The sequence below is a fragment of the Corvus moneduloides genome, chromosome 4 (assembly GCF_009650955.1).
Source record: "Corvus moneduloides isolate bCorMon1 chromosome 4, bCorMon1.pri, whole genome shotgun sequence".
NCBI classification, from domain to species: Eukaryota; Metazoa; Chordata; class Aves; order Passeriformes; family Corvidae; genus Corvus; species Corvus moneduloides.
The window spans coordinates 26,432,209-26,457,471 of record NC_045479.1 but is presented as its reverse complement, the minus strand read 5'-3'; the positions used below and the strand labels follow the sequence as shown (position 1 = coordinate 26,457,471).

Here is a 25,263-nt window from a genome sequence, read left to right as displayed (position 1 = left end):
TTTTCAAACCTGAAATTAAATTGGCCATCATTTCTTTTTTCAAAACAGAACCTGTCAATTAAAAATTTCAATAATGAGAAAAGGAGCAAATGCTAAGGACAGTATTGAAAAGGTATAAAATCTTTGTGTTTTGAAAAGATAAAAGCTCAAAACACTGCAACTTTCGAACCGTTCATTTCCCCTGCACCTCCAGCCAAGACTTAGTTCTGGCTAGCAAGTGAAATTTAGTGAAATGCCTGCCTTCCTCTGGCACAGGAACCTGGGCCAAGAGCTAAAGTTTGAATAAACTATACGATATTTCAGCTAAGTGTTGGAAGTTAGCCAGTTTTGATTACAGTATCCTGCATTTGAGTGGGAATTAATGCAGCTCCATTCCAGACCTGGAAAACAGAATTTTGTTTTCTTAACAAAAAATATCAGGTGCTGGCACAATTGGCCCAAAAATCACATTTCATTTCTGCATTAAGCCACTGTCAAAAAAGTAATTATTACCCATCAAAATGATGTTGGAACTCAGAAATACAAGGGTGAGCACCTTATATTAGCACATGGTTTGAGACTGAAAACCAAAAGCCCAATATTCACCCTTTTTTTGCCTTCTGATATCCTTAAGGTCACAACTGCACCGGTGGATTTTGAGACTGGGAAGAACCACTGTCACAAGGCTATCCACACAAGCAGCAGCTGAGTCATTTCACTGCAGCAAGCCCAGTGACTTACAGCTGATAAGGAAACGGAGCAGGTATATCGAGGGGTACAGCTGTTACAGTGGAGGCCTGGAGCTGCACCCCTCTTTGGGTCTCAGATAACGTCCCACTTGCTTTGGTGATGAACAGCAGTGCAGACATTACCCATTTGTCTCTCCAGCTTCATATAAAAACTGAGTATTGAGCCTTTCAGTCTCTCCTGTGCTGTTATTGACTTATCTCTCGTCATTAGTACTTAATGTCTATTTTCAGGATTTTCAATGAGCATGGGCTTGTGTATATATAATCCTATTAACCTTTATGTTTATTAGCTGGAGATTTTCTCTCTCTGGCTCACAGTTTTGCTCACCTTGTGAATTATCTTCATTTACTAACATTTAATTTGTGTCAGCTGTTATGAGCTTCTTGGCTGAACACTGCTTTTCCTGTTCTGAATCTGACTTGGTGCATCTGAGTGTTTCTGCTATGTTCCACACTTTTAATTGCACCCCACAGGTAGTCTAGCATCCTCTGACTAGCTCACCTAGTCCATTTTCTTTATTTTTAGCTTCCCTAAAAATAACTGACTGCCCTCTCACCATTAAAGGTGATGCACATCTCTGTATTTCCAAAACCTGCCACTTCTTAGCACTTCTTTATAAATAACCTCTTGAGCCTTTTCCATTGTTTGGACCAGGGTAACCTCTGCAAAGATCAACTCCTTCCCTCAACTTTCCTGTAGTCTTGGGGGTCATGATTAACGGCTGGTGTAGAGAAATGGTGACATCATTGAAGACTTCCCTACCATCTTTGCCACTCCTGTCTTTGCCACTCCTCTCTAGTCCCAATCTGGGCTTTGTTTTATGTAGACAATGTGCCAAAGCCTTGTCACTTGCTGGCTGACAGGAGTGGCTCAAGATAGCTCCAAAGTCTTACAGGTTGGTCAGCAGTGATATCAGCAACTTCGTGGTGGCTTTCATCATGCAACCCCCAGAAACATTTTCAGGCAGTATAAAGGGAGATTCAACCCATTGCCACAGTCTCCTATTCCTATCTCTGCCTCAGTATTGTTTATGTTCCATGAATATGATCAGGCTCCTTCATCCACTCACTCTCATCATGTAACCCCAAGACAGTAGCCTCAACCCACAGCTAATAGTGAACACCAGGGCAAGAGCCGCTCTCAAGTAACATTGTCATCCTAATTTCAACTCATCTCCATTTCAGGCTTTTAAAATATCACTCATACAGCAAAATTCCCAAGTATTCTCCAAGTTAAGAATAAAATGAATGAAGACAACAAAGAAAATATTCTGATTATGGGTTCCAATTTTTTTTTAACCCTGATATTCTGTGGTACATTTCTTTATTTTCGAATATAAAGTGACAGAAATAATTTGTTGTTAGAAAAGAGAAAGTATCTTTGACTATTTACAGGTTTTGTACATCACAAAGGTTTTCATGTTTTTGTTGATTTTTCTTCTTTTTTTTTACTCCACATCCTTTAAACAATGCTGAACTGGAAATCTCAACAGCTCACAAAAACTCTCTTCCCCAAAAAACAAACCCCAGTGAGAAACAAGAGAAATCAAAGGGGAAAAAAATTAGCTCCTTTCATTATTCTCCAGGAAATCCATTTGCTTAAATACATGTATTTTTATATTTATAGATATTATTTTTTCAAGTTCAAACACCTAAATTCAAGAGAGAAAGGAAAAAAAAACCAAAACAGTGTCTTCTCCACCCCCCTCCAGAATCTGTTGATCCCTGCTTGTCCAAAATCAGAAAGAGTTATTTACAGAAAGAAGAACCGGAGGAGGGTGAGGGTGTAGGGAAGAGGAGGATGAGGTTGTGACTGGTGGAGAAAAGATAGTAGGATTAGGGCCTCGGAGAGGTGAGGCAAGCCTGAGTTCGACCGCGCTTTGCCTTAGGAAGACGCTACACTGGGGAAGTGCCCCCAGTGTCCCCTTGCCCCCATGTTCAGTGCAAGGGTGCTGCCTTACTGGATCCTGTCTCAGCCCCACACCAGGTGCTCAGTGTTCATCACTGCCCTTCTCCCCACACCCTCCACTGGTCTTCCCACGCCAGCCCTGGACATTTCCAGCCAAGGGTATTACAAGGAGCAGGGTGGAATGCCTCGAGGGTCTCCGCTGCACCCAGCTGAGCCCCTTCACACGGATCCATGACTGGCAGCAACTGTTGCTGCCCCTTTCCCCCCCACTGGCTCCTTCTGCTGCTCACCCATTTCACTCCCAGTCTAAAGTCACTGAGAGCTCAATTAAACTGTGTGTGTTCACAGGAGCCTGACTCCAGGCCCACAGGTTCCATTACATGAAACTCATCCTGCTGCCAGCTAACCTTGGCACCCTCTCCTTCTGTTTCATGACTGCAGGGTATTGGCAAGTAACAGGTGCTACGGAAAGACTTCACAGAAAATCCACCTCTGATCCCTGTTCTTCCTTCCCTCCTTACAATATCCTGACTTCAACTGCAACCTGCTGGAAAAGTTCTGCCAGATAAGTCAAATTTTACACTATAGAAAATGAAGTTTATGTTGCAGATGTGAGCCTGCAATTTCCACATGATTTGTGTGTATTATAATGTATTAATCAGGAAACACTATGTAAATGTGTGTAAATGCAAACCACGATCTTAAATCAGTTTTGCATAATGCAAGTAAACAAATTAATCTCCCAATGTGCTTGTAAATGTTAATAAAAACTTGACATTAACCATTAAGTTAATGTCACTAGATGATAATGTTACTGGATGAGAAAGCAGTGTTGTATGTCACATGTGTCCTTTAAATGCAAATGAGTAAAATTTACATGTCCAAGAAATGCATGTTCTTGAGAACTCAAATTGCTGTTTGCTGCAAGTCATGTAAGCTCTACTTTATCCATCAGCAATTTCTTTTTAAAACACTGCCTCCTCCCTGGAGAGAGTAAACCATCCAAAATTAAATGTAAGGAACCCTTGAATATTTGAAGAGTGGCAGTGACTGTGTAAGTAGGAGTATGCATAATTTAAAGGGGTTCTGGCAAGACGGACCTAAAACTGTGGAGCAATTAATTAGGCTGGAAACTGAACTAAGCTGAACTGTAACCCTAGGAAAGCTGGCTTTATCATCCTAGACTTTTGAAAAAAAAAGGAAGCTGGGTCAGCCTCTGTCCAGTTGCATGTTCGTTTGCACATCAAAGCATTGTTCGAGGTTTGAAAGCAATGCCTGAGAAGAAGCTGGCCAGAAAGTTCAGTCACTATTCAAACAGACCAGGATGCCTTGGATGAAATTCATCAAGAGTTGCCAAGCTGAATGAGCACTTTGCACGATACAAAGAGGTTCTTGATGAAGCCTTTCCAGTGTGACAGTCTGAGGTGTTACAGCACACTGGTGGAACCAAAAAAAGGGAATTATTTTCTATACAATATTTTGACAGTCGTCCTGTAAATGCTGAAAGTTTGTAGCAGCCTGACAAAAGCAGCAAAGGGATGCTCAAGACTACTTGTGAGGAGTACAATCAGACCTTGATGTGCAGGTTTCCCAAGAAGGGAAATGAGTTGTATTTTGAATCCTAGTAGAGCTTCAGCTGAGAGAAATTAGGTCAAGCTGGCAGCAGAGGCTGAGCCCCGTGTACTGCACACATCCTCAGAGAGCATGTACAGCCCAGCACCTCTCTGGATTAGGTCCATATGTGCACTTTGCCATGCTACCTGCAAAAGTAGAGCTGATTAAAAATGCACAGAGAAATCACAATTTGTGGTTCAGGTTCTCTTTGTCCAAGGCTGGGATAAGTTACAGCATCCTCAAGGCTTTGCTCAACTGAAGAAGTGAAATGAAGCTGGAAAACAAGAGAACTGCCAGAATAGCAAGATCTCTCACCAAACTCACCTGAAGCAGAAGTTGATTGCCCTGGGCATGCTGCCATCCCTTCATGGTTTCCAGAGGTGTAAGAAGAAAACATCCTTCCAGGTACTGAAGTGGTGACAGGCAACTCTGGAGTCTTGTGGCCCACTCCTGGGTGGATCACAGATTCACCTCCTCACTGTTCCCCTGCCTGTGTAGGAAAACCTAATCCCTTTAGAGCATGGGCGATATCAGTTGAGGGGTATGTGCACAGTGCTGCAAAGAGACGAGTGTTTCTCTTTCAAATCTCGAAAAGAAACAAACAAAAAACCTGACTGGCCCTTCAGGTTGAGGTCTGTCAACATCCCAAATCAAGTCTCCCAGCACAAACTTCCTGCACTACTTCTGACTACAACCAAGGAGGTTCCTATACTGCTTTCTCCAAACAGCAACCACGAACATAATACTTTTGCAAATAAAAATGCCAGATGTCCTTTTCCTCTGCTCCTAGTCTTTACCCCTGTTCATACAAGTCATACCAAGTCACCTAGCTTATCACGTGTCTGTATGCCTCAATGATTTCCTCTATAAAATGTATGTCTCATTTAACCTCAAGAAAATTAGATGCAAATGTATGCACGATTTCAGGACATTTGCATAATATATGTAAACTATGGCATCTGTCAATTTACTTGTTAATGTAAATGCTAATATTAATGTATTTCAGTTTAGCATCAAAATCGCAAACTCTTTGAAGTGAGGACTGTGGCAGAGTGAAGCATCAAATGGCCAAATCTCGTCTGAAAACAGGACCTAAATGGTTTTGATTAATTTTTTGTCAGGGTTCCACCCTGCTGGCACAGCATTTCACTTCACTTTCTGCTTCCCAAATTAATGACTGGTACCGATACTGTCCAACTCCACAGCAATAGTGTTGTTAGGAGAGGTGGAGTCATTTTGGTCAACACAGAATTACCCCTGAAGCCACCAGTCACTGCTTGCATTCAATGTGCATCCCCAAGCATACCTTTCTGATGAAATCCTGCCCAACATGCTACCTACTTCCCCCTCAGTGACAGGTGCTACTGAGGAGGGAACTTTTGCACCTTCTCAAGGTATCTTCATATCCTCAGCTCAACCCAGGGCATCCTCCAGGATTAGTTGGTAGTTGGGATTAATATCACAGTATTTGAGAATATTGAGAATATTCTCTCTCTCAAGAGAACTCAACTAGTTTACCTCAGTATTAAATACTCCAGCCCCTTCATAAAGAGATTTTTTAAAAGAATAAACATTTCTAGCTTTTGTAATGGAAATTTCTAAAGGTATCTGAGCATCTAAGCACTACTAGCTTTCGATGAGATGGGTTTTGGTTTAATAAATTTCTTGTGTGCTTCTAAAAATCCTTCCCTACGTGATGCAAACATGGCCAAAGCATTAACTGTTTATTTCTTCCCAACATGCAGTGCTGATGGCTCACATCTGGGGGTGCCTGGAGTGCTCTAGGTCCAGGATGTTTAGTAGGGTGACTTGAACGGAGCCAGGCAAGTGCTAAGTGATTGAGACTCTGGACTCAGGGCTCATCCCTTGAGACTATGGTGGCAGAAAAACTGGCCCTGCCCTCTGTGGCAGAAACTATTCTATTCCCTCAAAAAAACGATGTAGAAACATGCCCACGACCTGTGTTTGAACACCAGTCAAAGATCTGCCTTACTCTACCACTGCAAAACAATACTCTACATGGAGAGACAACAGAGTTTCCAAGTGAGGGAAGAACCTTCCCTTTCTCCTTTCCAGGAAATTTTCCCTTGGGAGCTGGGGAAATAGAGAAGGAAGAAACCAATTCCCTCTTTTCTGCTTTGATGTGGGTCTACACACCAGCCTTGAAGGAGTGGTGAGCGCATGGTGTAAGTCACTTAGCATTCCAGCCCGCTGCCGAAGGGCAAGCGCTTACCCAGAGCTTAACCTTGCAGCTGGCAGGCCTCGGTGCCTTGCCTCCTCAGCAGGGATAACTAATCAAAGAGCCACAGAGACAGGTCCAAAGCATCATGCTTCTCCAGTTTTAATCGAATGCCTCAGATAAGAAAGTGGCCATGAAGCCCTTACTCCCTGCCACTGCAGCACAGAGAGAACCCTGAAGTGTCTTGAGGAGGAAGAACATCTGAACAGTTAGTTCCTAAGCAATGTGAAGCTGCAAAGATAGGAGAAGTGGCTAGTTCATTACAACTAGCTCTTTTTCGTTCCAAATAGGATGCTTTTACCTGTATCTTAGCACAGCAGTGTTCAGCTTCCAGAGCTGAAAAAGAAGTATCTGTGTGCAGGAAAGGACCAGAACCTGTGGAAGTGCCTTCATTACGTGGAAAAGTCCTTACATGTGAAAGGCCTAAGAGAAACCCTAAAATTGTTTGCTTCAATAAGTAAAGAACATCAGATAATCTTCCCCAGGTATGGGAAATATCCCTTTGCAGATGCCTTTTCTGTAACTACAATCCTATTCCCTTGTTCAAATGTCAAAAAGACACATTGAATAGCTGTTTTTCACTGATATAATCTTGGCTTCCTGGTGGGCCACACAAATCATCTATGAGGGCAAACAAACCCAGCAGCGCTCATGTGAACGAAGACAGAGATGTTTCAAGAAGAGTATCCAGGGCCTGTGTGCTCAAAACCTCCAGACTCCTGCCTTTGCTGTACATATGTACTGGAAGGAGTTCTGTCTTCCCTCTGGCATGGCTGAATGTCTACTTGAAAGACCTGACACCTGAGCAGTTTGGTGCAGGGACAAGGTGAACAAAATGAAAGCTGTTCCCCTTTGTCTTTAGGCCCTGTGGGTCTAGGGGAAGATGAGCCTGCTGCTTCACTCCAGGGAAGGGGAGGTGAGCGAGTACAGGGGCTAGAGTAGAATGGCCTTTGGCTGAATTTCTAGCATAGCACATTGCCACAGCCCTGGTTCCAGAGTCTGAGACATTATGCTTGAAAATCTGAATGTTCAAGGCATTCGCCAAGCGTCTGCTTTAACTCTGTTCCACTTTATATGTCCACCAGTAACAAACACAGAGCTAGTGCACAATGGTCATGGGTGGAAGATACCATATTCTTCGTAAGGAAGCAACTGGAATCTTCAAGGTACTGGAGCAAAGTAAGGTAAACAATACCCATTAGCTGTTTGTAATGACTTCTTTGCTCTCATAAATCACTGAAGGACACAAAGCAGTCTCCCATAAAGGAGCGAGGGCCCCTTTTCTTAACATGCAGTGGCAGGAGGTCACAAGGGCAAAAGGATGGGGCTAGCAAACAGAACAAGTGGGAGGAATGGTAAATAGCCAGACACTCACTGGAGGAACAGTCTAGATTTGTAACTAATAATGATAAAATCTTCATAAGGCAGAGGAAGTCTCTTCTTCCCTGTAGGAGTCAAAAGGCAATCACAGATAGTGCATGGCACAGGGATTGGCAACAGGAAGAGACAGGCTAACTCAGACTCACAAAGGCCAAGAAGATGCTTCACAATTTGGTCTTTTTTATGCTAACAGGACTCTCCTTCTATTTTTTCCACCAAGCGGTAATGTTCCCATGGATCTGCTTTCACACTTGTATCTGGGGCTCCAAATTCAAGAACCCACCAGTCTAGTTGGTCTATACCACCATTGCCTCCAGGTCCTCCTTGTCTACTTCACCCAAGTCTATATTGACTTGAGCACAAGACAAGACTTTTATCCAGGATTCTTTTTCTGCACACTGCTAGAGGTGCGGCCTAGGCTGATATCGAGACTTTACCGATTTTCAGTCAGTGCTGAACACAATTTATTTAACAGCTTATTTTAAGCTATATGGTACGCTATTTGCCTCTTCCTTTCCAGCCTACAGTGTAGAAGACACCCAGACAAAAAGGACGGGAGCAACAGAGAAGGTCCCCTGCTAGCTGGTGGGGCAGTGTTTTAATGATTCTGTGAGAGATGGGAGCGTGAGGAAGGGGAGCTGAAATTCATATGCAGGAGATCTGATTCCCACAGGCACATGGAATACCTTCAAGGCAAAATGAACAGAGCAACCTACCAACTTTCCTTGACCATTCCAGAAACCAGCATGTCCTGTCTTCCGAGGAAGAAGGATCCACAGCACGTGCTGAGGAACCACCATAATCCACAGCAGGGTGGGGTGAATGCTAGCGCCTCCTCAAAGGCTCCAGCACCTGGAGTCAGAGCCCCCCAAGGAGAAAAAGAGCACTGACTCCTCACCACCTTCGGGGAAGCAGAGAATCACAGCCATCATTTCTAAGAGGCTCTGGAATGCTGAGATGACATACTGTTTTGTCTGGAATTGGAAGAGGCAGTCTGCTTCCTTTAATAAACCTGGGGGAGGAGTAAATTTTTTTTAAGGAATGAAGAATGGCAGCAATATATCCTGTAAAAGGACACTACCTTGTTCTCTTATGCAGAAAGAAACGTGAAGAGCCCCTAGTTTAACTCCTGTGCTTCACATTACAAAAAAAAAGCAGAATTTTTTCAGTCCTTCATTAATGTCTTACCTCCTTCATACCTGTCTCCCACTACTGATACCTCAACTACTCAACAATCATAAATCAAGAAGAAAAAATAATGATGAATGCAACATTCAAAAGCAATTCATGGCCATTTTCAATTTGCCTTTTAGTCTTTTGAGTCCTTGGGATTCATTCCGTTCTTACTTTTAAGGTTTTCTTCCCAGCAATCAGAGATAAAAAATATCTTTTCATATAAAATGAGTTGTGTTTTTTCCTTTTTTCATTTACATAATCACAAGATACCAGTTAGCAAGATTGAATACCAAGATTGAAGAAAAACATTATGTATTGTGAAACTCACAGTAAAAGCCATGACTGTAGTATCCCTCTCTCACACACCACTGGTTCTCTCTTCCTTCTTTTCCCTCAGTAACTAAACAAAAACACCCTTTGCACAGCTTTTATTCTTGATCATTTTATTTTGGTGGTTTTCATGCTACATAAAAATTAGTTTTTATATCAAAAAATTATTCACAATATTTCCAAAATAGTTCAAGTTTTTTTTTTCTTTTTGTGTTTTTTAAATATTTTTAATGTATTTTTATTTCTTTTCTTTTTTTTACTGCAGCTAGGGTTACAAAACATCCCATTTCCTCTCGCCACCACCAATTCACTGTCGGTTCCCTTTTACATTTGCATATGTAAAAAAAAAAAAGAAAAATAACAAAACTTTTTATATCATTTACTTGAGAAATAAAAAGTCATTTGGCACTCATGTCTCTGTGGCTCTGATTTTCACCAGTGAAGTGGCTGGAGGTGGGCGCGTGTGTGTGTGTGTGTGAGCATGTGCACACACATATGCATGCATAAAGGGTATGAAGAGGAGGCAAAATTTAGGCAAAGATGGTCTCAGAAGCGGATAGGATATATCTGCTGTATTCAACAGCCTGATGGGTGGCCAGGTTCACCGCAAGGTACCAACAGCTCAAGAGAAGAGGAGGTAGCAGTGTTGGGCAGTAGAAGACTTAGACTAGAGGTGAGTATTTCTTTTTCTTTTGGTTGATAGACTGAGCTTATCAAAGGTGCTCTCCAAAGTAAATGTACATTAGTTAGAAAGCAAATACAGCTGAAGTTGACCTGTGCCAGGTCTAGAGACGCTACCTGCCCCAACCCTAGTAGACACAACAGTCCTCCACTACTGTCCTCAGCCACTTCCAAGTGCCAAAGGATGAAGGTGCTGGGTTTTCCCTTAGGTGTCATGATATCAAGAGCTGGCCAGCTGCCCATGCACCTCCTTTAATTCCTACTTCATGGTCTGTGAGACTCTGCTCAGCCTTGAATGACGTTGTCCGAGAGTCATTCCTACCAATTTGTAAATAGGTCAGGAGAGGCAAGGCTGAACACCTCTGGCCCATTCAGGGTCATTCATTAATCCCTGTTGCAGACCTACATGCCTGACTCCTGCTCCTGTCTGGGAAGTACTGTGCAGGGGCCAGTGAACCATCTTCCCCTTCCTGCCCTCCAGCCTGACCCACAACCCACACATACTAGAGGATGATCTGCTGTGGATGACCATTCCCTTTGGGTCAGGCCCCTCTGCTACAGGGTTCTTGTCCCAAGAAGGGCCATGGAAATTGCCAATTCCATCCTCACCTGGAAAATCTTGCATGGCTTCAAAAGGGCAGGACCCAAGGGTCAGACAGGCTGCCTGCCTTGCAGCAGCCTTTGGTGCAATGGCCAAAGCTCACTGAAGAAATGTTTTAATGGTTTTTCAAGGAAAAAAAGAGAAAAATTTAAAAAGGAAGGAAAAGAGGGAGTACAAAACAAACCCCCACATCTATAACAAAAACCTCCAAAGCCCATTTGTGCAACAGTTAAGTATTTTGTCTTCTGCGACTCCACAGGGAAGTCAGTGAAAAGCTACTTCCCGAAAGGCTGCTGCCTCCACTATATACCAGCCCTCACCTCCAATTACAGATGGTGCTTTGGTCACTGGCAAAGAGACGTTTCAAGATAGCCCTGCCATTCAGGAAAAACATGTACAAAGGAAAGACTCCAAATACAGCTGAACCATACAAACAATAACCGCACAGAACTGAGGTCTCGGAAAGTTGTATTGCTGAAAACACCTCCCTGCGCCCACTAAAAGGACTGTGTAAACAAACAAACAAGCATACATACAAAATAAATCAACAGCTAAACAATAAACCTTCCCCCCCCACCCCAACCATGTTAGAAATTTTGAAAATGCAAAGCTAAAAAGAGCAGTTTGCTGTGTTTCTGACCACAGGTGAGAGACAGCCTGCTCCAAAGATAGGAAAAGCAACCAGACAGGCAAAGAGGCCTCCAAAGCTAGCAGCTTTCTGTGCTAACCTCCACACTGACTGCTGCCCAGTGGGAAGGTCATTTCCTACAGCACCTCTTGAAGGCTCCAGCTTGCTAGGAGCTTTTAGGTGTATAGCATGTTGATAATAGCAATAATATCTAAAATACACACACGCACGTGTACAAGCATTCACACACATATATCTTCTCTTTCATAAAAGACAAACCTGGCAGAGCACAGGATACAATTTGATGGAGAAGAAAGAGCAGCTGGACATGGAAGAAAGCAGAGGAGGTGGACGGATGTGGTCTGATAGAATGAGTCATTGGAGACCACAGATTATTCTCACATTTCATATATATAAAGAAAAAGAAACATCAAAGAGGCCCAGTGACACCAGCACTAAAGGGCTGGTTAAGCAAACTTAGGATAGGCTAAATGATGAGAGCCCCTAAATGTTGCTCCTTCCTTGTCTGACTAATCATGGCATCTCTTCATTGGGTCCTGATTGTCTTTTCTGGCTGCTGACAGAGGACAGCAGTGTCATGTCCAGCAGTTTGGCCAGTTAAAGTGCTGTGCCGCTTGGCACTGTAGGGCCCTCCCAGCAGGTCATCCTCTCTGGTGCTACAAGTGTTGTGATCTCTCCTGGAAACGAATGGGATGGAGAATGGCTGCGGAAAGTTCACTCCTTCCCATTCTCCCCTTTCCCTGCCCCCTCTGAAGAAATGGAATCCCTCCAGAGTGTGGGATTTGCAAGCTCCCTACTCAGCTCCAAGGAGCAACAGTGATGTTCTTCCAAGTAGTGGGATGGGAGACCAATTCACCTCAGCTCAGCTTTTTTCTGTGTCTATCTGACACAAGAGCAAGAAATGACAGGCTAGTGTTTTCTTTCAAGTGGAATTTCAGTGCTTGCATTGCCCTAGGAGGCAGCAAAATGAATAGCAAGGGAGTCTCTTGTTACAGTCACAGATCAGATTGACCAGATCTCTCCCAAAAGACCTTACCAGTCAGTGTGTGATTGTCTTCCTGCTCCACCTACCAGTTAAGGCCAAAGTAGGTAATGAGTGTGGCACAATGGTTTGGAAATGTGGCACAATGGATGAAGCACAGAAGTGAATGAACACATGGAATGGGTTTCTGGTTCTATAGTCAAACCCTCTACAGGAGTCTGCATCCCAGCCTCATCGCTGATTCAGAGCTGGTCCCCTGGAATCCAAAGAAAGCAGCCGTGCCAGGGTGTACCAGGAGGGAACAAGAGGGTTGCCAAGTTACCTGCAGGTACCCACCATCTGGCTTTAGCAGCGTACGGCTCCCATCACCTTTGTCTCAGCTCAAACACATGCGTACAAACACCTAAGCACACGCACAGTGGCACCACACATACAAATGTGTGCAGGCTGCATAAATACAAATACCAATATGAACCCACCCCTGCCCTCCACAAGTAGACACGTGCAAGAAATACAGACAAGTAGCAACAAGCATGCAACACACACATGGTGATCCCAAGCAAAGGGAACCCCTGTAAGCTATGTTCAAGCATGGTAGGTTCCTGGGAGATGAATCCTGGCAAAATGCACTGCAGAAAGAGGCCCACACAAGGAAGAGAATCCAAAAAAGCCATTCCAGGCATCTAAACCCCTAAGTAGCTATTCCAAAAGCTTCTTGAATTTCACAGGAATTTAGCTGCCTGTCAAGATGGATCTGGCTAAAAGGCCTGGAAGGGAAGCAGAGGGAGAAAGTACAAAGCTTGAATCTTATCCCCTTGACTGATTTTTGTCTGTTCAGGGACAGGTATAACCTTTTTCCAGTTGACAGGGGACTTAGCAGCCAGTGCCCAAGGGCCTAGAGAGAAGTCTCATGTAATGGATCTGGACACCCTGCAAATGTTGCCATGATGCTGTACTTTTGGCACATTGAATAAGCAAAGGAAACACAGCAAAGGGCCGGGTGATGTTCAGAGAAGTAACTCACTATTTGGCCCTAAATTAATCTATGGGATGTGTTCCCAAGAAGATACCTACCTGCATCATTGCAGTCTGATGCACTAGACCACACTAACAGTGTAGTGCACTGAATGGGCCAGCATTTCCAACTCCACTTGTGTTTAGAGTTCTGCCAGGAGTTACTCAAATGTACAAACATACACTTCCTCCCAGACTTAGAGGTATTTGTAGCCATGTATTCACAGGTACACAGACCTCCGTGGACCATGCTGGGACAGCTATGCCAACATCATAGCAAGGGTACATCAGAAGCCCGACTATCCTCCTCACACCTGTGAGCGGAGATCCATTCTCTGGTGGCTGTGGTGGTTTCTCTCACCCAGAAATCAGAAACACAGGCCTGCAATGGAATGGCAGGTTGAGCAAGAGTTAGCTGCAGCTGGGAGAAGACTGCTCCTCTGAATAACCTCTGGCCATGCTGACCCTTTGCATTGCTCCCTGCACTGCCCATATGCTTTCATACAATTACACTACACACATGGAGAGACTGACTGGCCCTTTCTCAGACCGTGGCCAGCAGACCCTTGTGTCTTCAGGGATAAGTAGCCAGTGCCAGGAACATTGAGGATAGTGAATTGATGGATGTTCATTAAGGAACAATGCAAATTGTCAAAAAGGGAAGGAAGGAGATGTCTTGGCATCTGCCTAGAGCCCCTACCAGTCTCACATTGGCTGTCTCTATGCTTATTCACCATCCTATCACTCTCCTTACTGCTATGACATCAGACCACAAAGCCTAGCAGATAATGCCAAGTACCAGCTCATATTGACTTGTCAGACAGAAAGGGACCAAATACTACCGGGCATTCACTCCCAGGTCTACAACACAGAAGTACTTCATGTAGGTCTTTAAAAGCCTCTAGGCAATAAAGGAAGTGCCCTGTGCTTTTAAAAGATAGCACACTTCTCTCCAGCAGCCTTGCTGAATTCACATAGAGTAAAAGCAAAGAAACTGTACTGATCCTGATATGGGTCAACCTGGAGTGGATAAAAACTGTATCTGCCCCTGCTATAAATTTACCAGTCAGCCATCAAGGACAGAAATTATGTTCTTTCTCGGGGCTTTCTCAGAAAATACAATTTCACTGCTCCCTTGCACAGGCAAATTTGCCATACTGATAATTTCTTACCTCTTGAGTGTGCGAGAGCAGAACATCACCTCAGTGAACATGACAGAGCAGTCAAAAACAGCTACAAAATATCATCTTCTAAAAATCTGGTCATAGCTAGAATTTCCCAGGAGAGGAGAAGTGGAGGCCTGTCCTTCACTCATCAGCGTTGCACAGGCCGATGAAGACAACAGAGCAACAAGACAGTAATAAGAGAAGGAGAGTGGGCAAACAGCCAACATAAGTAATTCTGAGGGAAGAGACATAGAGATGAAATTGAAGAATCAGTGTAAGATGGGAAAGTAGGTAAGAGGCCAGGAAGATGAAGCAGTAAGCTGCTGGAGAGATCAAAACACCTGAAAATGAGGTTCTGCTAACAGGAAGGACAAAGAGCAGAGGAAATAAAGTGGTCAAGAATGGCACAGAGGGTCTGAGACCATGCCACCTCCCCTTTCACTGGTACTGGAAAGGCCGCAAAAAGAGCGAGAAGGAAGAGTTGGCCAGGAGATGAAGGCCCATAGGGAGATCCCTGTAATCCACAGTAACAAATGTACTCTGCTGACATCCCAGGGAGAAGACAATGGGGACTAGGGAAGAGGAAGTAATCAAAGAGCAAAGCACATAGAGAAGGAAACAGCCCTGTGCCTCACACAAACAGTCCCTAGCAATCAACACAGCTTTTATTACAGGAAATTATTAACACCCTCTGCTACCCACCACCCCTTACCAATCCCAAACCTCCCCTCTCTGGGGACCCTTTCTTGGCACACACATATAACATCCAGATAAACTTTCCGAACCAGCAAAAGCAACCACTGAAACAACTTCAAACACCACAGACCAATAAAACCACAATTTAGAAGTTAACTTTCCCAACCCCCCCCCATGCCATTATTTAATAAGGAAATACTGTACAGATATAAAACCCACCCTTTTCCCAACCTGAATATAATTGCTTGAGCTAGTTTCTGTACATATATACACACGTATTTACACAGTAATGCTGCAGTCAAGAAAGCAGATGATGTAAAAGTCACAAAGTGAATACATAAATTAAATAACTACCAGCAGAACATTAGGAAAGGTCACGCTGTTCCTACTTGGCTAAAATGTGTTGCGGGACAGAGTCATTAAGTGTACTGCAATGTACTCTGTGTCGTGTGTGTGTGTGTGTGTGTGTGTACATACAGGCACGCAAACCTCACAGCTTCCTGCTGTCTCAGGTTTGTTCATGTATGTCTCACTTCCCCAGTATGTCTCGTATGTGTGTGTGTGCCCAGAGGAACCCCTGTTCCACAGCATGGAATTATTTTCTGACCTGTTGGAGTGTATACCAGTGCTTGCTGTGAACCTTTAATGGCAGGAAGCCAGCAGGTTAAGAGATCTGTAACTACTAACACATCACAGAGATCCTCCTTTAACCTCAGCACTCAGGGGACTGTACCCTTGACATTGGCAGACACAAATCCTGCTCTCTGCAATATGGTTTCACTGTCTTTTTCTATACACAAGTAAGTTTATGCTGTGTCAGTTTTGTTGTCAGCAATGGCAGAAGGGTGCCAGAATTCACTCAAATGGCATGGCTAGGATAGGAATTTGGGGATGCTCAAGAAACAGAGAAAAACTCAAAGCCAATTGCAAAGTGGTTTTCATTGTTGCTGTTCTAGTGGCAGACACCCAGGTTTGTCTGCAGTCAGCCCCAGGGAGGTCCAGAGGGCCCGTGATGAAGATGAATCAATAGTAATATTGCCAGTGAGACACTCGGCACCCCAGTTTGCCTTTGATGGGGGAGGAGAGAGGAAGCCACAGGGAAGTGTAGGTGAATGCAGCGAGGGTCTATGGCTTGGAAATCTATTTGGCTGCAAATTGAAAATAAGCCCTTGTGGGGACGACAATCAGGTCCCACTAGTTACTATCTCAATGTGCCCTGCAGCATCCAGCAGCATGGTAGGTGTGTTCCAGGAGGACACGCCAGGTGTGTTCAGCAGCAGGGAAGCACTTATGGGAAAGAGTGGGTGCAGATGGGGATCGTGGCTTGGAGTCTGTCCCCATTCATTGCCAGCAATTTGGCTCCTTTCTCGCACACAGCTCCCAGGGGCTCCTGTGGTGACCCAGGCATATGCCACATAGAGGAAGCATAACTGGACCCTACCCTTTGCCAGCTTGGATTGAGAAGAAAGGGTGAAGTTTAATTCTTCAGAGCAAGGGCACAGAGGGTCAGCACAAAGTCCTTTCATCAACGCTCCTGATCTTTATCCCCTTCCATTTTCCCCTTCTTTTAGGCAGCCAAAAATGTGTGGGGAAGTGCAACCTCCCACCCTTCTCCATGAGAAGGGCTCATCAAAGGTTGCTTGACTGGAGTGGAGGATGTGTGAAAGCCCTAAGTCTGATCATTGGCTGTGTTCCCAGGCTTGCTTCCATCTGTTGATAAGCAATGGAGGTGGGAGGATATGCCGCATTTGATAGAAAGCTCTATAGCAAAGACTTGCCTATGAAGATCCCTGAGGTATCTCTGATCACTCTAACCTGTCACCACCATCATATTCATTCTTTATCTCCCCCTCCCTCTTTTGCTGGCAATTTTGCTGTGAGCAACAACCTGATCTGAATGTACAAAGGGGCATTATTCAAGCTGGATGCTAGTGTCTTCTTCAAGCGAGGCACTCCACATCAGCAGGCACTGCTGAAGAAGAGGCCCACCCTGGCAACTTATAACCCCTCCCTCAAATCCTTCGCGACATCACAAGGGAACCTTCCTCCCCACATATGCTGGAAATTGAAGTATCAATTTCCTACAGGCAAAGTTCATGCTTTGATATTGCTGAACATTTTGAACCCACTGGGGTTCTCACCTGGAGAGTTCTGACAATGCATGCTGGATTTCAGAGAGAATGGGATTTTTGTTGTTGTTGTTGAGGTGGGAACGGTGTGCTTCATTGTCTCAACTGACAACAAGTTCTGACTGCAGCTTTTCTTGCCTACTTAGGATGTGACATGGCAAGGTCTGATACTGCCCTCACTGGGAGGTATGATGGGAGACAGAGAACTACTACACCAGCCTGTGTTGTGTTGCACTACAGTAAAAAGCTGGTGTGAATACTCCAACAAGGTTTATGATGTGGAGATCCATGGCTGCAAGTTCTACCTGCCAGTTGCTTTCCACTGTGTATGGCACATTTCTGATTTTTTTTAATATTTCCTCCATCTCCTTCATAGACATCCTCCTTCAGCTGAGTACATACACTCCAGTACCACTTCAGAAGAACATGGCTCAGGAAAATACCTCTCAGAGAGCCATGCCTGGGGCTAGAAGTGAGGAGGTAAATGTCAGAAACATTGCCAAAGGTGCCTAATCTTTCCTGGGAGGCTGTCTGCAAATATTCAGTAGAGGTCACCAACGGTAGAGGACACAATGGTTTTTGCTCAGTATTCTTGTGTGCAGAAAACTTCAGAGAGAGGAAATGTTCCCAGCCACTGCCCCAGAAAATACTGGTGTTTCTACAGCAGAGAGAGAGAAATGGTAAGGTAGGGAATGCGGAGTTTTGTCAGGCTCTGGTATGAAATCCCATTCTTTTCTGGACAGGTAATAAACAGCACATGGGTGGTTTTCTAGTATAGACAACACCTGCTGCTAATATTACCTGTTTGATTCACTTGAATACTTACAATGAAAATACACCAAATCTAAAATTCTAAATATATAATCAGAGTTTAATAACATCATTGATTTATTTTCTGGATTATGAATTACACCCTCCCCCCTCCCACCCCTTCCCCTTCATCTCTGTCCCAAAACTTGTTGACCTGTCAGAACTAAAATAAACAAAGCAACCAGAAAAGATCACTTATAGGAGAAAGGATTAACCTGATGGACACGTGGCCTAATATATTATGGGAGAAGGCAAAATACCAGACTCCTGTGGTTAGACCAGTGGTTCAGTCCAGAATTTCCAGTTCTTCTTTTCTGGTTGCCCTAGAGCATTTATTTGAGTGGTTTGTGGCACAGTTAATATTTGCAGAGCACTCAGAGTGTTAACAGTGCTACAACAGTAAGAATACTAGATAATGATTTTGGCAAACTATCATTTGCCAATCAGTGGAACAAGGGACAGACCAGTTCGGAGAAAATACGAACCAACTTTCAACCCGGAACACAAAAATCAGAACCTTTAAGAAGAGATTTGAAAAAAGTTCCATTAACTTCTTTTTGGTTTGTTTTCAGCTTAATTTCCCTGCAGAGCCACCCTCCAGGTTTCCTCGTTCCAGGTGGGGAGGGACGGAAAAGTACCGAGATAACCGCCAAAGAGATTAGCTGCCCTCGTCAGCTGTCAAGCTCCCCAACCCCAAGCCCTTAGGAAATACCAGAAATTATCACAAGCTTTCCCAGTTCCAAGATTTCTAAACCAAAGTAGCATTGGAGAAGTCTCTTAATGTCAAAGTGATGGTCCAACCTGAGTGGCCAACTTGATGGTTCACCCCACCACTATCAAGACAGTGTAGTGCCTTGAGGCCCAAACTCCACAGAGAGATGCTGGTACAGAGAGTTTATATGCAAAAAGGAATTGGGGGTGTTCCCATCAAAACATGAAACCCTGCTGGCAAGGCTTGAAGTGACGTTCCGGCGTCTTCCATTCATGAAGATAAAGATGACAGGGCAATACAGGGGGCCTTGGGGGAACACAACACACATGGGTTTCTCTCTCTCTCTCTTTTTTTTTTTTCCTCATTCATACGGCCTCGACCTGCGTAAACCGCTTCCAAAAATGCAGCCTGAAAAGTCATAGAAAACAAACAGAACGGAAACAAACTTCCCCTCCCTCCCACCCCACGACCTGAATATTCACGAGAAGAGAAACACCAATTTATACAAAAACGCAATAAAAAAGAAATATTTACAAATGAAAGGAACGCCTTCTTGGTGGCCGCTATCAGAGGTGTCTGACAAGCTGCCATGTGTTCTGGATTGCAGATCGCTCTGTTAATTTGTTTGGTTTCTTTTTTTTCTCTTTTCTTTTCCTTTTTGTCCTTGTAATGAGAGAAGAGGGAAAGAGTAAGAAGTTCCTTTACCCCGAAGACTAGGGGGTGGCATTACGAAGACTCTTCCCCTCTTTCCTCCTTAATTTCCTCAGTGAAATATAAGAAAATATTCCCCTCACCAACCCTGCCCACCCTCTCCTCACACGCTTTGACTTCACAGGTAAATCCCACCCTCCCCCCGCCTCAGCTTAAAAAATAAATAAAATAAATAAGTAAATAAATAAAAAGCCATCTGTTGGCTTAAAAAGAGAAAGATAAGATAAAATCAACCATGGTGTGGTGAGGAATGTGAGAGAGGTGGCTTTCAGATCCAAGAAATGTGGCTCATAAAGACGGGGCTGCCATCTCCCTTCAGAGTCAATCCTCAGCAGTGTCCCCATGCTCTCAGTACAGGCCTCTCTCAACCCTTCCCCTGGTGAGCCATGGTGATTGAGACACTGGGACAGACCCAGGATAAGCAGTAGAGACTTTGCCATATCTCTCAGAATGGGAGAGGCTGGTCCACACTCCCACCTCAGGAGATAGATGACATATGAAAGGTGTGTTCGGCTTCTCACTCCTACCATTGCTCCTTTTCCTTTAGTTTAATTTGCATCTAAAATGATACAACGGAAAGAAAAAACATTCTTATCGATACTAAGTGCACCAGGAAAGCTGTCACTACAACTGCAGGGATGGGAAACCCTAGGCTATTCCAGCTTTACACCTGTGCTAGTATCTCTCTCTTTCACACAGAGGCACACGCACATGTACACACACATCTCAGCTTTGCACGTCTTGTCTTCAGTCTTCAGCACAAGTTTCTGTGCTCTCTGGAATTTATTTCAAGCACATCCCTTCCCAGGAAGACAAGCTGTGTACTTCCTCTGTACATTCAATAGTAAATATACACATGTATTTCCCAGGGGTGCATACACCCTCCTCCCATTTCCACATGTGCAAGGAGGCATTGAAACAGTCCATCAGCACCACGGCCACCACACACACCCTTCTATGGCATTTCTTTCTTCCTCTCCAGCATTGGCAGAGGGCACCATATTCTTTTTGTTCCAACCTGCTGCCCAAGGGTAGAGAGAGCAGAAGGATTAAGCTCCTTTTTTCTCACCCCTCCTTGCTGAAAGGACATGCCAAAATGGGTTTGGTGTCCCCCAAAGTGACAGGGAAAAAACTCCCCACCCTTCCCTACTCTTAAGCTCTGTTCTACTGTGTTTGTTCTCCAGACGCCTCATAGGATAGTGGGTTTATTTTGCTTTCTTCACAGACATTTCAAGTATAAAGTTACCATATATACTCGCATGTAGGCAAACCCATACTATATACTGCTCCCACCCTTGAAGAATGTCACAACTGAGCAGCTCACAGGTAACAAACCAACCCTGCTCCTCTTTCCTCAAATTCTTCTTATTTCAGTGCAAACCAGCATCTTTTGTCTGAGTTTGGGAAACCAGCCCTGGAGTGAGGCAGGCTGCTGATCAGCTTTCTCAAACTCAGACTCCACTTCTTTACTCTCTCTACCACTGGTCTGCCATAGATTCAATGGCTGTAATAGCCATAGTGAAACCGCTAGCCTGACCTGCAGACAAATCTTCCCTCCCTCCCTCCACACCCCCCAGCAGACAATTCAAAATTTTAGCGTAAAATTTCTCAGCATATACGCAAATATATATATATATATATATTTCAGCCCTAAACCCCCATAGTCTTCACAAAATAATGTAACAAGAACCTCAATATAGCTAACATATAAGTGCATCATCAAGTTAGTCTTGTTATTCTCCCTTCACTTTCTGCACATCTTAAACACTACTCTTTTCTAGGCAGTTTTAGGAAGAGTTGCCTGAGCAAGCGTATTTTCCTGCATGTCCATTACACTGCTGCTGCTGCCTCCTCCCGCCACACACACACACACACACGTGTGCGCACATGCCTTTCCCTGCTGGGAGCCAGCAGAAGTGAACACTAAAGTCACTGCTGCTCCTCCTCAGCCCACCCCTTCCCTGCCTTTTTCTCTGCTTCCTGAAATCACGAGCAAGGATATCCAACTCCAACATCACTGTAAAGTGCAATGGCCAGGAATGGAGGAGAATGGGAGGAGCGAGAACATGGAAAAAGAGATAAAACAGGAGGCTTGGGAAAGGAGGAGGAAGAGGGGAAACCAAAGAGGTGGCACTTGTCACCAGTGCTGCACTACTCACAACTCCAGTATCCCACAAACTAAGGACGACTCAGGAGAGTAGCTGATGGGATAGATCCCACCCCATCCTCCCATGCTCCACATACACCCCCAGTCCCTCCCCACGCTCTTCCCCTCTCACTCAAACATCAGACTCAATACTGGAGAGTTTCTCATAAACATGCCCGTTGCTGGAGCCATTGAAAGCCCTGGGGTTTTTGTTGTTAGGCACACAGGGGTTGGACTGGTTCCCTATACAGATGTCCTTCTGGAAACGGGCTGGCACAGCCCCATGAAGGGCTGAGACCACCGGCTTGTTGGTGGTGACAATGGCTCGGAAGTCTGGCCTGGCTTTGGGCCCTCCTGCCACCACAGGCTGCCTGAAGAAATAAGATTTGCTGCCGTGGAGCAAGCATTGGTCATCCCCAAAAGTGGGGATGAAAGGGTTTTGGGTGACCCGGTCGGGGTAGAGTGACTTGCTGAGCATGTAGCCCCCACTGCTGCCGGGGTTGTTATGGTGGTGGTAGCTGGTGGCGGGCACTGAGGACTTGTTGTTGGCAAAGGTGGTCTCACTGGCTGGCATCTCAAACATGTGGGCGTAGGGGCTCCCCTCCAAAAAGCGGCCCTTGTCCTTGAGGCTGACGCTGCGGGGGGCCAGGGCTGAGTCATCCTTCTGCAGGTCCACAAAGGTGTCATAGGAGTGCTGCCGGCGGAGTTTGTTGCGGTTCTTCTTCTGCACCTTGGAGGCAGAATTGGAAGGGCTCTGAGGGTATTTGGAAGAGGAGGTGGCACTGGTGGCCACGGGCACGGGGGCAGGCGGCTGGTCCAGCTCTTGGAGCGAGTTGTCCTCACTGATATCATATAGGTTGCCCGCTTTCTTGCAAGCCTCACAGCGGATGCAGGCCTGGCGGGTGGAGTTCTGCCCCACCGTTGATTGCGTGTAGTTGTGCAGCTTAGAAGGGCAACTGCGGCAGAAATTAGCCCCGGTCCGGTCTTCCCAGTCTAGATTGGTCAGGTTCTTCTCCCATGGTGCTGGGACCCCACTCACAACGCCATGCTTGTGCTCGTTGCCTCCACCAAACTCGCCTGAGCCGTGCTTGTGATGGGCCCTGTTAGTGCAGGATCCACCCCCTCCTCCTCCCGTGTCGCGCTTAAATTCATCTCCCCGTTCTTTGTAGATATCCGTCAGGTCCACGTGTTCCCAGTGAGGTGAGTTCTCCTTGGTCCGAAACTGGTCAAGGTAGAAGTCCCGTAGCCCTTCCTTGTCCCTGAAGTAGCGCTTGTGGTCAGGTGAGCGGGGCGGGCGCCGGCGGTAGGCCAGCTCTATCTCATCAAATTCCCGCCGGGACTTGGCAGAGGCTGGGCGCTTCTTCAGGCTGTCCTTGTACTGCTGCTTCCGTCTCTTGGCTGCATTGCCCTCGATGTTGCCATAGGTGACCGTGTGAGTTGAAATGTCAGAGACATCCGAGCGGATCAGGTCGTCGTGGGTCCCGCTGCCCCCGTAACGGTCACTCTTGAAGGAGAACTTGCCATAAAGGTCACCCAGCTGGCTGTGCTTGGCAGGGGGTAGCCCCAGGTCCAAGGGCTTCTTCCCGATGGAGCGCGACTGGGCATTGAAGGGCGGGTTGTCACAGTCGTAGAGCCCGTCGATGGAGCTGGTGCTGCCAATGCTATGGGGGCGGTGGTGGTGGTGGTAGTGGTCCTGATACACATTGCTGTCCTTCAGCTGGAGATTGCCAAAGGTCCTTTCCACCTCACTAATATAGTCACTAAAGAGGTTCTCCTCACATGGGGGGTTGTTGTAGGATTTGCAGTCTGAGTGGGTGAAGCTGCGGCGGTGCTCAGAGATATCATAGACAGATGACTCGCGGCGGATAAAGTCCAGGGCACTCTGTGGTGAGCCATTGACCCCTGACAAGTTGGCCATGTTCTTGGCTGTCCGAAGCAGGCGGAGGATGTTGGAATGGGTGTTGTTCATAGTTGCTGTGGGGGAGTTCATTGCTGACTGGCGTTCTTCGATGGCCACGCCATGGATGCAGCTGTAGATACCCTGAAATGAGAGAAAGCAAGAAGGTGAGTGGTCCCGCAAAGAATACACAGAAGGGGACCCGAACTGGGAAGCATTGTGTGCATCAAGAGCGTGTTCCTGTAGGATAGTAGAGCCTATCAGCCTTCCATCATGAAGCACAATCAAATCAAATGAAATCAGATCTGCTCCACCAACTCTGCTCTACCTTGCTGTTTTGACCCTCTTTCTTGACCACCACATTTTTTCTTTTCTCTCCATTGCTCTCCCTCTGTTTTGTTTCAAGTCGTATCTCCAGAATGCAGGAATGCCTGCTTGCATCTCTAAGCGTTAGTCAAATCTAGTAGGTGTAACACAGAATTGCAAATGGGCACAATAATATCCTTGGGAATAAAAGACTCAAGACAAACAATTCTGTGTGGATGAGAGGATGAAAGTCTGTTTTGGCCCTTGAAAACCATCTGGGCATCAGTGAATCAATGAGACAGGAGCTATCTTAAAAAGGGAACAGCTTCGTTTGTCATAAACTTAGCTACATTAATCACCAGTACAGATTAGAGAAGGAAACAGAGAAAGAGCAGAACTGTTGAATAGGTATTTAGGTCTTTTGCGTCTGGTTGACTGAGGTACAATAGAATTTTTAATTGCATTCTGTTAAATTTAAAAGTGATAACAGGCTCCAAATTGACGTCCCTGAAAGCAAAAGTCCTCTATTCAACCTCAAATCAGACAACAGAAGGGCCCAATTCCTCCACATTCTCCACAAGCTCATTTGACCCATGACACAGATTGTTTGCAAGGGCTATCCCTAAGAACAGAATGAAAGGGGCTCCTTTATTCCCTGACCTGCCACATAGTGCCTGATGATTAATGTCAGTTGTGAAATGGACACCATCACATCATGTTATCATGGATTCTCAGCAGCTAGCAGATGATTAACACTTTTCAGACCTTACATCAACCTGGCCCAGGTCTAGCAGATAACCACAGAATGAAAGAATCTGTTCTTAGCTAAGGGTTACCAAACACAGTGCCCTACCTCATCTCCAGACTAAACCACATTACAAACTAACAGTATAGAAGAGAGGCTGTGCCCTTGCACTCAAAAGCCTTTGTCATTTCTCTTCAATATGTTACGCAGCAATTATATATTCCTTGTACAATCAAAGTAAATTCTGTTACAACAGATGCTGAGCTAAAAAATTCCAAGATTTGACCTCACTTCAGAATGGATCAGGAGAAAGGCCAGCGGCTTGAAAGGAGGAAAATAAAGCTCCAAATGGGATACTGCTAGCAACACTAATAGAGAAGATGACTCAGAAATGGCTAGAATCTGCTTTAAACATGAATGTTGTACCCTACGGCAGATTTGCATAAAGCTAAGTTTATGTGGTCATCCTCTGTGGAAGGATTTCTACATGGTTCAGGGCATGGCTTTTGGTTAAGGACTTCTGACTGTCAATGAAGGCACACTTCTAGTTAACAAAAGGTCAGCTGAAAAGCTGTAATATAGAGGACAATGTAAAACTCCAAAATTTCTAATAATATTATCCGTCATTACTTGATTACATTT

The 25,263-nt window shown here is 45.0% G+C and overlaps 1 protein-coding gene across 5 annotated transcripts in view; it reads right to left on the bottom strand.

Annotated features, from left to right (window-relative positions):
- Positions 1 to 2,006: 2,006 nt before the first annotated feature.
- GRIN2B (glutamate ionotropic receptor NMDA type subunit 2B) overlaps positions 2,007 to 25,263 on the bottom strand; it is a 241,249-nt gene continuing 217,992 nt past the window's right edge. For all 5 annotated transcript variants that reach the window (XM_032105854.1, XM_032105853.1, XM_032105856.1 and 2 more), the window contains exon 14: positions 2,007 to 23,714. In XM_032105854.1, the coding sequence (XP_031961745.1) occupies positions 21,807 to 23,714 (1,908 nt within the window). In that variant the 3' untranslated portion in view covers positions 2,007 to 21,806. The remainder of the gene's footprint in view (positions 23,715 to 25,263) is intronic.